The sequence below is a fragment of the Anopheles cruzii genome, chromosome 2, assembly GCF_943734635.1.
Source record: "Anopheles cruzii chromosome 2, idAnoCruzAS_RS32_06, whole genome shotgun sequence".
Lineage (NCBI taxonomy): Eukaryota > Metazoa > Arthropoda > Insecta > Diptera > Culicidae > Anopheles > Anopheles cruzii.
The window spans coordinates 4,749,609-4,764,400 of NC_069144.1; the positions used below are offsets into that span (position 1 = coordinate 4,749,609).

Here is a 14,792-nt window from a genome sequence, read left to right on the forward strand (position 1 = left end):
CGTTGATAGGAAAAATCGATGACGACCAGAAGTCGGGCTTCCACCGAGCGAAGTACCGGGGTGCAATCCATTATCCATCTGCCGGACGGAGAGACGGACCGACACTCTTTGCCACCGGAGACCGGTCGGCCTATCTTCTGTCGCCGGCCGCTCCGAGGCTCCTTTAAATAGTTTGCTTTATTATTGCACACCACCAACACGCGCCACAGGCCACTCTAGGAGTGCAGGTTTATTAAATTATATCACAAACGGTCCCGTGGAGCGTCAGGATGAAAGGATAACTCCGCACCGTGGCACCCGCTGACTCCCGCTGGCCAAAAAGGAGAGCACAAAAATATGCGCTTATGTTTACAAAACGATAAGATTGCCTTCGACGGCGACGACGACGACGACAGACACACCGCGAGGTCTATTTAAATCTCGTCCCGGTCGCTAGAGGGCGCAGGCAGCACCGAAACCACCGGAGAGCTCTCTGCCAAGTGCGCCCGGCAATGGACAGTGAAAGAAGCCATCAATTCGCTTCACTGCTAAACGGTTTAGAATGTGCAACCGACACTAGCCAGGGCGGGGCCAGACCGGGGACCGAGAGTTTGGGTTGCGTCTGGTCCAATCTGTTGTTACCGGACCCGGTGAAGACACTCCAGGGTTGGCCAGCTCGTTGCGTTTGAGCTCGGAACCCGCAGCGATTAACGAAGGGAGACACACAACCGGCCCACCGGCACCGGGTATGTCTTCCGCCGGGGCAGCTGTGGGCTGGGGAGGGCCCTCTGGAGAGCAGCCACCCCCCTCGGTGCACGCTTCGGTACTCCCCAATAAAGCCTGGACGACCCCAAAAATCCAATCATCATCAATGGTCACGGTGAGAGTGTACGGAGCACCGTACGGGTATCGTCGTCGTCGTCGACGTTGGCCCGTTGGACGTGTTTTTCCAATTTCACACTGACACACCGGCTCGACACGGTGCCTGCCCTGAGCCGCCACCCGGCCCTGAGGCCGAACTGCGCGGGCTGGAATTTGAAATTGAATTTTATTGTTATTTTCGAAAATCTATTAAAATGGTGTGAAATTAATAATAAATTATATTAGATTTTATAGATTTATGCCGCCCGACCGGCCGCAGGGGCGCCCCCCAAATGTGCGATGGACAGGACCGAAAAAAAAAGCGGTCCGTCCGTCCGTGGGGAAGGGTCGTCGTCCCCTAGTCGGTGTCGCCCAAGCGCCCCACGAATCCTCGTCATCGTTGCCATTTTGTTTCGATTTACCAGTCTCCGGGACCTGGCGAGGAAGTTCCAGGGAGATGGTTCTGGCTAACCGCAGACCCGCTCCCAGTTCCACCAGCCCCTGGTGGCCGCAACCACAGCGTGCAGTGAATTATCTGAACGCCCGGTGGCCTGGCCCCTCCATTTGGATACATTTTATGAGGGGATTTAGCGAATCCTTCGCCCTCGCCGCCGTTGGCCAGCCGGAGCGGTTTCGGTCGTTGAATTAGCGATTAAACTTATTGCTCCACACGCACCGAATACGAAATGTGAGCTCACTGTCTCTCTCTCGCTTGCTCTGTGTCGCTGCATTGCAATTTATTCCTGGAGAGCGCACTCGAAGCTTGCCTCGTCTCGTCGGTCGATTTTACAGCACACGGTGTCTGGGGAGCACCAGGCTGCTCCATGACCCAATTTCACCCCGAGGTTCCAGAATCCAGCGGGAACGCGGGGCGAAAGTATGAGATTATTTTATTCTTACGCTTTAACGCAAGCATCGTTCTCCGAACGAGTCCTGGCAGTACCATTCCCGGAACGGGACACGGCGAGCGCTTGGAATTGGAGCATCCACAGGCGAAGAAATCCCACAAAAGTTCTTTCCCCCAACCCGGGACACCTCGGCACTTTCTTCTCCGGTCTTTTCATGTTTTCCTCGGCAACACCTGCTGCCAGGTTCGAAAAATTCTCCCACGGTACACGCGGCCAGGAAGTGCCTGGAAGAGAGGATGCTGCGACGAGGACGTCGCGCGCGATGAAACGCGTCATAATCGAACGATTCGCAACAGCGCCAGGGATCCGGAGCCGTTTACTTTGATCATGAAGGATTCGAACAAATTGCCGTTAAGCCGTCCGCTAGCTCGGAACTCCCGTGGATGTGCTCCTCCGCAAGCTTGCCGGGTCGCAGGGAAGCCGTGTATGTTCTTTGTGTGGCGCTCCAGGAGTCCTTCCCGATACGTCCGGAAGTTGTGTGAGCTGGGTTTTTGCTTTGCTTCCCGAGGAACACACGTGGCTCAGGGTGGCTCTTCCAACAACTTGGGCGGACCTGTTCCTGGGGCTTTCCTCTGCTATCGCGAAGGCGTTGCCTAACTATATCGTTATCTGCAACGTGGGACGTTCCTCTCCGGTTCAGGGAACGTTCCGAGCTCTCAGCACCGAAAAACCTAAAACCCGCGCGCACTTCCGGGCCAACTTTGTCGCACCGATGCCGACTGCAGATCTGAGGCCCAAAGCAAAACGCCAAACTCACAGTCCCGGCCGACGCGCGCATAACATCTACATCAACAAATTCTTCCACAAAAGACATTTGTGTGGCCCCACTTCTGGGGCCGGGCGACCCAGAGAGTCGATGCTGGTGCGGTGCTTGTTAAAACAACACGCGCTTCCAACAACTTCCAGCAGCAGCAACAACAACCCAACGGGACGCGTGTGTGTGTGTGTCGAAAGCGCAAAAGTCCTTCCGAAAGTCCTGGCGACAGCGAAATTAATCTGATGACAGACTTGCGCCCCGAACGGCGCACCAAGTTGCAAACGAGTTCTGGGAACCGTTGTTCCGTTGTTCGATCCGTCTTGTGAAGAAGAAGATGGAAAAAAACGCGAACCCCGCGTGAAGTTCGCGATCCGCTCGCGCGACGTCAGCTGACTTCACCACCGGTGGCGGGCGGGGCGGGGTCATACACGGGGAGCAGTACATTTGTATGCATGAGCATTACAGCCGTATGTTTATTCAGGTTCTCGGCCCGGGCCCCGGACCCGGGTGCGCGCTCCCTAGCGCTCCCCAACGCAGCCAGAAGGTCTTCCGAAAAGTTAGCAAACTTTTACACCAACCAACCAACCACCCGGCCGGGGTGGTCCTCTGGCCCGTGGCCTGGCGTGTTTGGATAAAAACATATCGTGCTCTCTGCTGCCGCCCGGCCCCGGCAAGCAGCATCGCGGCAGACATCTTCGCACGGCTTGCCACTCGCTCGGCTCGGAATGTTTGTTTTAACTTTAACGAAGGAAAATATTGTTCTTCGTCGAGCCAAAGCTGTGAGCCAGTGAGCCAGTGAGCCAGTGAGTGTGTGTAGGGGCCGGGTGGGCCAAAACACACACACACACCCCGCCCCGATGCGTCGGTGTTCCTTCCGAAGGGTTTTTCGCCTTTAAAACCGGGTCCGGTCGGGAAAAGTCGGTCACCCGAACGGTGCTGCACGTGCCGCTGGCCACCCATTAGATATTCATCACCCCACCGCCGCCCCGGGAATCCCGGGATGTCCCCCGGATGTTGTGGATTAATTGATATTTAGCCATTTTGACCAGCTGTCCAGCTTCTCGGCGTGGCGTGCGCCGATCGATCGATGTGAGCCTCCTCCATCACACCCCGATGTATCGACGACGACAACGGGGATAATCATGGCGGAAAGCGATAGCGTGCGCCCCTTAATCCTTTTATTTCGTCGCCCTAGGCTGAACAGAGATTCCCCCTTTTACCGGGGGCCGGTCGCTTACCAGCTGAGATAAAGACCATCATCGGCGGAGGGCCCGGAGCGCCCGTCCGTTCGATTCAGTCATTAGTGCAAATATTTTGTGTGAGAAAACTCCTCTCGAGGGGCCGCGTTACCCCTTTTTGCGTTCGCCCCGTGAGTGCTTGAAGTGCTCGATGGCGGATGGCGGAAGTTGAGATAGCGGACGATGATTATCGGCACCCGGGAGAGCCGGGCCGAAGAGTTTAGGGAGAACCGAAAATGGCTTCGGCTTTGAACATAGAATTCCTTTTCTGTGTGTTTGTGTTGCATATCTAATTCTCTTCCGTTCTTTTCTGTTTTATTCTTTTGTGTGCGACATAAGGCACTGTCTCCGGGTTTAATCCTTATTTTGCGGGTCTCTTTGCAACTGTCGACATGTCAAAGCTTGATTAGATTGTTTTCGTTTAATCTTTTTTATTGGTAGAGCGCAAAAAATGCTTCACAAAACCCCTAGGGGTTACCTTTTTCTATGTCTGTTGGGTTCTTTTGTCAACAACTTCGTCCTTTACAAAACCAAAAGCAACATCTTTGAAATGCAAATTGTGTAGTTTGAATAACAACATCGACATAGTCGATTCGACATTAAACATTTTCGATTCGTTCGATGGTTCTAAAATGAAAACAAGAACCTTCTTGGTAAAAACGGTGTCAAATAATATAGGCAAATATTAAAAGATTCCGTCCGGAGGGACAGAGGGGGCGTGGTAGGCCCCGTGTGAGATGGAGAGATTGCGTCGACCGGGACGCGATATCGGCCGGTATCCAGATGTGGTGGACGAAGGCTCTCGACCGCGAGCGGTGGAAAGATTCCTTAAAGCAGGCAAAGACCGCTCGACGGTTGTAGCCGGATAGGCAAATATTAAAAGATTAAGACTTTCTTCAACAGACACAAGAAATGAAGTACAAGAAACTTTTAGCAAGAACTTCTGTTAAGCAACAAATTCACAAACAATTTAGTTATTGGAAACAGCTAACTAAAAGATACAAAAATCATACAAAGAATGACTTCATTAATAAAATCAACAAACATATAAAAAAACTGTGAGTATTACCCAAAAACGAAAGGAAAAAACTGTAATGCCACATCGATATAGAAGTCTAATGATGAAATTAATATCATAATGGAGATAAAAATGTTGAAACAACGTAAAAGTTTTCAGCGCACACAAACACAAAGCAGCGTCCTTGGCAAATAAACCACAACACGAGCCGTACAAAATCACAAACACAATCCGCTTCACCCGAAACTCGTCACCGGAATCGGCGACGGCGCCCGCTGTCGGCGGCGGCGGTGTCCTAACCGCAAAGCGCAAGCTGTACAAACATTAAACAATGATTAATTAGTGTAAAATCAAAATGAAACCTAATCGCCCTTCGCCGCCACCGCCGCCATCGCCGCCGTTTCTCGGGACCGCACCGCACCGAAGGAAGTTGTTGAAAGATCTTATCCGTCTCGCTCCGTCGTCGGCGAGAGCGAGAGAGAGAGTGGCAGGAATTGCGGCACAAGAAACTGCACTCCGAAAACCCGACGGCCGCAGATTAAGATAAAAAACAGTGTAACCGAGAGACACAGGGAGAGAGGGAGGCAGGGCGCCTCCGTAGGGCGCAGGGAAAGGGTTTTATGTAACGTCAACCCTCTCGCGGAGCGAGGAGAGGGACCAGCAAATGTCATCATCGAATCCAATTAAGCGTACTGGGGCCGAAGCTTTTGTGTGTCGAATTTTGTCGTCAATGCCCTAGCGTCGATGCTGCCCGATGACGGTGATGATGATGATGGTGAGTTTTGAATTCACAGGACCCACTCGAAGGCTTTTTGTGTCAGTCCGCCAGTCGAAAGCGGCGGAACTGGGAAGAAAATTGGCCAGGCCGGAAAAAGTGTGGCACAAAAGGGCCCCAGAAACACACACACACAGCACAGCACAGACACCATTAGACGTTGTGGCGTTTGTGGCCCAAGTAACGGGGCGCCTCCATCTCGTCGACGCCTCGACGAGAGAAATGGAAAATGTCAATTAAGAAACATTAAATCGAGTGACTTTTTGGAATAACCGAGCCCCGGGCCCAGGGACCGGGACCTACTTCCGGGTGGGCCCATCCCTGCTGCCGCCGGCCTAATGAAGGAGCTTCAAGTGAGATTGATTGCAATATGTGTGCGTGTGTTAAGGCGAAGGCCAGGAGGTGGACCGAATCTTCTCCCAGCCCGGAATACTTAATTGAAAACTAACAACAGCACCTAATCCGGGACGGGTTGGGCACACCCTGTGTTGGGTTCCCGACTCAATAATTATACTCAATCGAAAGCCAGGGGCCTTCTTCGGGTCGTCCTGCGGCGCCCTTCTGGAACGCCAATGGGAATCCTTTTTCTTGGCTAGGATTATGATTATTTTTTTGGCCGACTTCATTTCCATTGCAATCCCAACCGGGGTTCCAGTTTTCTTCCATTTTTTCCATCGGATAATTGCGAACCCGTGCAAAAAAACGTAGCAACAATTTTTGGATCCTTTCCCGCGCTCGCGAGAGGGTGCTAAGAAAATACGGCCACAAACTCCACGGTCGTGTGGCGTGGCGTAAATTTTAATTAGTTTCCCATCTGATTCGAGAGTGGCCGCGACGACAGGCGTCGGCTTCCAAATGGTGGTCCCTTTTTGGTTTTTCTAATTTTCTGTTGGGTCTTTGCCCTCTTCAATCCATTTCCAGGGGAGTTTTCCGGAGTCGGAGTAACGTTAAAGTGAAGTCGTCCCGTCTGGGAACGTGAAGATAAGCAAATCGGTTGAAATGAGCCCCGAGGTCCCCATCGGTGCTGTGTCTCTATTCCCGACTCTCATTCGCGGATGCCCCCGCACTTTGTCTGCGTGTGTGTGTGTGTGGGTGTGTCTGTAAATTGCTAAACTTTATGACCTTTTCGATTGTTTTTTCGTCTTCCCCTTCATTTGGGCGATGGCACAACGATCTCATAACAATAAATAATGGGCGCCCTTTCGCCAAAGGACTGGCGGCCAGCATAGTAAAGTTTTCCACCGCAGCCACCGTCGCAACCTTTTTTCCCCGGGCGGTGGCGATTGTTTTGATTTCTGCATTCCGCAAACCTGTGTGTGTGGGTTCGCGTGGGAACGGGTTCAACTGTCTGCAAATGCCCGGGATGGCCTCCGCCCCACCAAATCGATACAAATTGATAAACCCAAACGGTGTCATTAAGGAAATGGTGAAAGAAAGTCCACAGAGAAGGAAATTCTGGCCCAAGACATTTTCGCATTAGTTTTCCCCGGCTCGCTCTCTCCCAGCGACCCGAGCCGGGTTTCATTTGCCCAAAAGCCCCGGCCACACCTTTCGACAGGTGGGGTCCCGGTCGGGTGGACCGTTTTCCCTCCATTCTCCACCCGGCACGGTCTTTTTCCGGGCCACTCTCTAATGAAGGTATGTCGTGATTATTGATAATTTGAATTAATACAAATGGAACGCGGCCAAAGCGAGAGAGAGAGACGGCCAAGACGGTCGCCCAAGAATGTCCATTTCTTCGCGCTCCGTCTCTCTCTCTCCCCGCGGTGCTTGTGTCCCATTGGGGTTGCGATTTTCCCACCTCATTTCCATTGCCGATTGCCTCGTCCATCGGCCAAAAACGTCTTTGACCCTTCCCGGGGCCCCTTTCCGTCTTCGGTCGCTAGTCGAAACCGGAAACCGGTGAGAACCACCGTTCGCCCCGTTTGACCCCCCTTGGGGAAGAGGTTGGTTTTCGGTGGCTTCGGTTCTTCGACCTTTCAGCTTTAATTAAATTTCGAAACGCACCCACGTCGCATCGATAAACTGTTGCCAGGAGGTCCTGACGAGGAGCAGGACGAGGTGGTCAGCAACAGCAGGGCACCGAAGGAGTACTTTCGATGCAAACGAGAAACGTGCGAACCATGAATCGGGGCGATGTATCGCAATGTATTCCGAACGATTTATGGCCGCCGGGCTGTGTGTGGACCACCTTCTTGAGGCACGCACCGTAAAAGGAACCTACGGAGCTCTCGCTCCTTTCAGAAAAGGAGACCCCCCCCGAGAGAGGGGGTCCTTGCGATTCATTCATTTTTCATCGCGCCCGCGCCTCGAGGGCTATTTTTCAACTTCTTCGTGGAAAGTCGATCCACACGACGGTCCAGGTCCGACGGTCACGCAATCAGAATCAGAGCTCCCTTGAAGAGGGAGAGTGCCTCTAGCGGACCAGAAATGCTTTCGAAAAAGGAACACGCGCCTCCTTATCGACTTCCAACAATCATCATCATCAACGCCACCGTCACCGCCACCGCTACAGTAGTCAGCTGACTGCGCAATGAGGGCGCGACTCACGGCGGCGAGTATATTGGAATTCTTATCGTGATGGTTCTCGGCCACCACGTCCCTGACTCGACAGGACGTTTGACGTTTTTAGAAATTTCCAACGACGGCGCGTCGCGTGGATCGACCCAAATCCGATGGTGGTGGCCTGGCCATCCCTCTCTTTCCTGGCTAAACGCACGCATTTATGTATGTTTAATCAGAGCGCTTTTTTCGGTGGGGGGTCGAGAACGCCGCTTCATCGATTGGGATGACCCGGAGGACGGAGCGAAAGAGCGAGCGAGAGCGAGAAGGAAAATCAAATCAGGAAAGTGATTTTTCTTCCCGCACACACACACGCGCAAGCGATAAAGTGATAAAAATAGAGAGGGAAACGTGTGTCCCGAAATGGTGACGTGGCGTACCGTTCCCTGTATGGAACCTGCCTAAAAGCTTTCAAGGACCTCTCTCTCTCGGTCGGTCGGTGTCGGAGGTGATGGTGAACATTGCCTCAATGAATTGAGGAGCGTTCAATTTGTTAAGTATTGTACACGAATGGCACCGAGACCGAGGGAACCGAGGGAAGATTCAATCAATTCCATGCTGAACCTATTTGTTATTTTTAAAGAGGCGGCCCAGGCGGCCACAGACGCCCAGGGTGCGGGCATGCGGGTACGTGGCGGGCATGTTATCAAATATTCATCACATGTGAGTGCCAATTTTAACAACCTATTGAGGCGCGCGCCCCCTGAGGACGGTTGATGAACGGTGTTTCTGCGTCCGAAGCAGGAGCTTTAAGAAAGCTCCTTAAAGTGGACTTTCGTTGGCGGAATTATCGTCAATCTGTTGGAGCTCCTGTCGCTGCCGATCGCTGCCATTCGGGGCGTTGTGCTCCGCTTCGGATAGTTGATCTCTATCGCCACGGTGCCCCATTAGTGGAACCCATCCTACGGCACGGCACTAGACGCATAGACTATTCCGGATATTTATGGGCACCGTCGTCGCTCGAATCTCTCCGGGAGTGCACATTCCTCGGTGGCCGGTTTTTCCGGTAATTATATTTTAATTTCAAAGCAGTCGCAGTCGTAAAGCTGTCACTTTCGGGTGATATTTTATATCAATTACCCACCATAAATCGGCCACGTAACCACCCGACCATGTTGGGGTCTCGTCTTTCGGATTCCGCCCCGAAGGCGAACAGATGCTCCGTTGTTCGGACCGTTCGGAGGGCGTGAAGTGATCAAGTGAATCATTAATTACTTCACTGATCACACAGCGGCAGCGCAGACTGCTATCTCCCGAGTGCCATCTAGCTCCGCGGACTGGCGAACAATTGAAATCGCTCGCAGGGTCGAAGAACACAAGTCGAACACTGAAGTTGCCGGGGACAAGAAAATCACTTTTCAACACTCGCTTCCGCTTCTAATCTTCCGGGGTAAGTTCCACCGATAGGGATTAGGCCGCGAAGCCGCCACAGGCAGACCGGATCGGGGTGCCAAACGATTGCTGTTAAACGTTTTCGGCGGGGCCCGCGCGTCCAAATATGGTACGCCCGCTTGCGTCTGTCGCCACTCCCACCACCCGAAAATGGAACATTAATAATCGTTTCTTTAATTGCGCACATTATCTGCCGGTCCGGATCTCGGTCCGGATCTCGGTGTTGGGCGGTGAAAACTTCGAGGACTGCGGCGCGCCGACGCTACTAAGTGCTTCGAAAACGGTCACCGAACAGATCAGCCGCTCCAGCGAGCGCCATTGAGGCGTGTCTTCGGGTGGGTTCGCGGGGACAGACCACCTACAACGCGTCGGGATGAATATTAAGTAGTCAAGCGCGGAAGGCGGAGATGTTTTGGTGCTGGTGGCCTCCCGATCGTGGGGCTGATTGTGAGGCAAGAACCAACCCAGAAGTGGGTTCTTCTTGGGGAGGGCGCCAAGTTTTGTCAATCGTCTGATAGATCTGGTTAGATAGGGAGCGAGCGAGAGTGGCGCGCGCTCACGCGCCTATTATTACGCCCGAATTATAATGTAGACCTTCTTCTGGGCTGAAGACTCCAAAGAACATTGCGCCGCCGGAATGGTTAAGATTTTATCGAACTTCTCTCTCTCGCGTTGGTCCGACACCCCTATCGGACGTTAATCAACTTTTACCGGGGTTGTCTCGATACAATACCTGCGTGAAGCTGAAGGAACAATCGGTTCGAAGCTCCAGCAGAAAGGACCTCCCGTCTGCCGAGGAATGTCAAAACATTCTCGTGAAGCGCTCTCCAGCGTTCCAATCAGTCAGTCAATACGACGCAGGAAGCCTTCCCAAAAGGCAGTCAAACAAACCCCGAAGAATGGCCCGATCCGACTGGTGACCACCAAAACAGCATCGCCTTTTTCGTCTGTCCGCTTACGCAAACACGTCCTGGGCCACGACGAGACAGATCGAAGTGTTTTGTGAAAAGACCACTAGACTACTGAAGGGTGGCGAATTTGGGTGGAATTGTAAACAAAAACTATTATGCTTCAGTCCCAGTCGCCGCCGTCTGGAACTCTTCCAGGATTCGCCGATGGGTCGTCCTTTCCGAAGAACATCACAACTTCAATGTAACGTCCGCTCTCTCTCTCTCTATCTCTCTGCCTGTGAAACGTTTCGTTTGATTACCAAAACTCAAAAGAAGTCCTCCCTGCTGAGGCGTTTTTGCGCCGTAATTTTCCTTCCCGATTTCCGCCGAAAATCCACCACCAGGACGACGAAAGGCGAAACCCCTTTTTTGTACCGCACGCAAAAAACTTTGTCCCGGCCTCTTTTTTGTCCGCGCTCGCCTGATGAATCTCAGGATTTTCGGTGTGTCCGCGGCGAAATCGAGCGAATAGTTGCGAGAGCGACTTTGCGCACGGCTGCACCTTCACGCGAGCGTACGATGCGTGACACGTGCCGCGGCGGCCGGCGCCACATTAATAATGTCCACCCCGCCCGAGTTTCGGACGACAAGACAAAGCAAACGTCCTCTTTTTTAGGTTGTTGTACCACTCGCCCGCTCTTTGTATCCTTCGGGCACCAGATGAGTCAATATTGATCCCGCCGCAGCAGCTTCGGTGTGTGTGTGGTGTGAAAATCTAGAAAAACGGATTTTCAGTTCCGTGTGCGGCCGTCTCGTTGCTTTCAAACGATTCCATTCACACGTCACTCGCAGTTGCCGCAGCTTAAGAGGAGCCCCATATGGTCGGATCGAGCCTCTTCGGCGTGGAAGGCGTGGAAGATTGATATTTATGTTAATGGATTTTCCTTGGAGTGTTTCTAGAGGTGGCATCAGCCGCGCCTGTGGCCGCTGTATTATTAAAATGTTCAGCTCTTTTTCTGTCCGGAGAGGACCTTCTATAATTATAGCACTTTTTTGTCGAACCCTTTTTCAATCCCCAAACCGGTGTTCTAATCTCGCTCTCTCTGTCTCTCTCTTCTCCCCTCTAATTGCAGCAATTAACAACAAAGGATCACCGATAGACTACAAGACCGGGTCGGCTTGCTCGACCCCGACGAAGGACACGCTGAAGAGCTACGATCGCAACTGTATGGGCGGCCCGGTCCTGCCGCCCCGGAGCACGATGTGCGGGCCCCCGTCGCACCACTACTCGGCGCCGCTCAACTTCCGCAAGGGCTTCTCCCTCACCAAATGCACGTGGAAGTGTACGGCTATCCTAGTGATACTATTAAGTGTTATACTCGTTATAACATTATTATTAACAGGTAATTGCACGATCCGCCTAATAACCTAATTATAGCGCCCGCGCGTTTACACACCCGATTCCCGCGGTCTCCGACGACAACTCGGTCGCCGGACACACGACCAAAAATCCCCGTCGTCGTGAAACGCAGATTCAACCAGCCCCCTTGTAATGTGGCGCTGAACCATGTTCGACCATTTGTTACCTTCGATAACGAGCCACGACGACGGACCGCGGAACATCCGCGAACCGGGAGCACCTTACAAAAAGCATCGGCTAATTTGTGCAAAGGCGAACCGGTCGATTAGTCGCCGGAACCCGTCCGCTTTTGATGGTCCCAAAAGGGACCACTCAGGGAAACCCTGCGCGGATCGTGTATCGTTAGGGTTTCGCTCTCGTTCACTCCCTCTCGATACATGTCCTTGTTTGCGGGACCCAGAATCTGTTCTCCATGTTCTCTTGATGATTTTTAATTACTTCATTCTGGTTCGTCCGCAAGACAGGAAGCACTCGGTTGAACCGGGCCTGGCCGACGTCTTGACCACGGCCCTGCTCTCGTCGTCGACGACGACTCGGCATTCAATTTGCTGCCTGACTAATGAACATGATTTACTACCCTTGACACGGGATCGAGTTACATACGAGCCCGGGGGGGAAAGGGCCGCTTCCGAATGCAAATGCCGTGGAGGAGCGCTGTCAACCGATATCCTCCCGCGTGGGGCACGAAAAATGAAACCCCTGGACGGGCGGCGGACCAATAGTGTCAGCTGGACAGCGGCGCCCTGGAATGATGATTAATTTCAATTCTCACGATCTCTCTCACGAGGGAAGCGTCCTCGAGGGACCGAAGTCCGTAATCGGAAGCAATCGATAATGAGGGTCATCTGATCCGCTGGCCAAGAAGTTGGTTCTCGGTTTTCACTCTCTCTTTCTTTCTCTGTCTCGTTGCAGCATCTAACGTATTAAGTATATCATATCCAACCAGCAACCCCTGTACAGTTCTAGTCGATGAGAAGGCCGAAATCTCCGCAGCCAAAAGTACGATAGCGGACGCGAACCGGGCCGAATCGGGTGGCTCCGTCGTTGGTCTGGATCATCTGGACCCTTCGCTGACGCAACAGCAGCAGGCCGGTCGCTCCAAATCGATCGCGGCCGACGAATCATCACCATCCGGTGTCGTCGGTGTCACGTCCGGCGGTGGTTCTTCGCTGTCCGCCGCTTCGACGGCCGCCGGAACCACCGGAACGGGCGGATCGGGAGCAGCGGCGGGAGGCGCATCAGGTACGGTACCGGCCCCTAGTGTTGGCCGTAGTAGTGTCGTTGTTGTTGCATCCCCTGTTGCTGCTGCACGCCCTGTCGTAGAGTTGTTGCACGCTGTTGTTGTCGCTGGTGATGGTAGTAACCCTAGTGCCCTAGTTGTTAAGCGCGGCCGTCGCCAGGTGGCTGAAGATGACACCGACCACGACGACGACGACGATGACGACGATGACGAGCAGCTTGCAGATGATAACGATTTGCATGCTTCGCTGACGGGTGACCCACGGCTAACCACCGTCGCCGCCGGCCATCACCGGCCACCGCCGGTTACTAATTTACTTGCGGGTGACGTTGATGACAGGCCCAGCTCAACCGAACGGGTGGCTGATTACCCGACGCCAGCAGCCCCAACAGCTGACGGCGCTTCGGAGTTGCCCGGGCCAGATAATGACATTTTTACCACTAATGATAATGACTTCCGGGAAACGACTGCGACCGAAGAGGAGGAGCCAAGAGTGGTCCAAGAACCTGCAGCAGACGCAGACGGTCTTAAGGAAGTCATCAGCCCCGGTGGCCAGAATGAGAAATGGTCGCACGATGACCCATCAGCCGCAGCAGCGGCCCTGTACCTACCGCCCATCGAACACGAGGTGGCGCTGGTGAGCCTGGAAGATGGGCTGGAGGTGGGCAGGGCCCGCGATAAGCACTACTACCGCACGGTGGAACAGGCCGCGCAGGAGCCGGTGGTGGAGCAGGTAAGAATCCACACCCTGCCACCGGAACCCCACGCGGCCGGCGGTGGACCACCGACCTACTACTTCCTGAACGAAGCCAACGCCACGAGGACGACGACGACGACGGGGTTCGAAGACGAACCGACGTCCGACGAATCGTCCGAAGGTCGGCCCCGGCTACTGGTAAACATCTCCATCGCCACCGATCACGGCTCCGGAACGGTGGCCCACTCGGTGTACTTCCTTCAGGTGTCCATTCCGACACCTCCGGAGCACATGCCACAACCGGAGGCACCCGAGCCGGCCAATTTCGAGCAGCAACCACCGCAAGGGTGCCCTCCGGAACCTCCGCCGGTACCGCCGCCGCGGTGGTGCCCTCCGATTAGCTGTCCAACCGATGCCCAACTCGGCCGGTACCGTATCGTCGAGGAAGGGCCGTACGAAGAAGAAGAGCTGGAGCTGGCGAGTGGTGATGAAGACCACGCCACGGATGACGCGGAGCTCCCGACAACGGAGATGCCACAGGAATTTACCAGCCCACAGCTGGTGGCCACGACCACCACCTGCCCAGAGGTAACGCCACCACCGATACTCATCCTGGAAGGTGAGCAACTCGTGGCTGGCATCGCCCCGGCCCGGTGTACATAGCAGCAAGTCAATCGATCGTCAGCCCCCGGACGGACGGACGGACGGACAGCCATCACATCCGAACCATCCCCGACGCGGAATTTCCCGCGAAACCTAACCTCAACGCGGCGCGCTGCTGCTATTCTAACCCTCCGAAGCTGTGTATTCGCTTGCGCTGTAGTAGTAGTAGTAGTAGTTCTTTTGTACAATATTCATTCGCTTTTGGTAGCCACTAATTAAAATGCACCCGGCGTAGTCACCCCACACGCCAATCATCATCAGCCAATCCGTGGCCGAGAACTCCATCGCTGCATGTACAGCATCCGAAGCCCCTCGGCGCCATGGCGCACCGCACCACATTACATTTTACTAACTTGTTTCTTCCATTCGCTTCTCTTCCCTTTTCTCTCTCT

At 53.7% G+C, this 14,792-nt stretch overlaps 1 protein-coding gene across 1 annotated transcript in view; it reads left to right on the forward strand.

Moving 5' to 3' along the window:
• The window catches only part of LOC128275526 (teneurin-m), a 186,863-nt gene that overhangs the window by 159,638 nt on the left and 12,433 nt on the right, over nt 1-14,792 (forward strand). The window contains exons 3-4 of the mRNA XM_053014067.1: nt 11,514-11,783; nt 12,713-14,356. Coding sequence (XP_052870027.1) covers nt 11,514-11,783; nt 12,713-14,356 — 1,914 coding nt within the window. The remainder of the gene's footprint in view (nt 1-11,513; nt 11,784-12,712; nt 14,357-14,792) is intronic.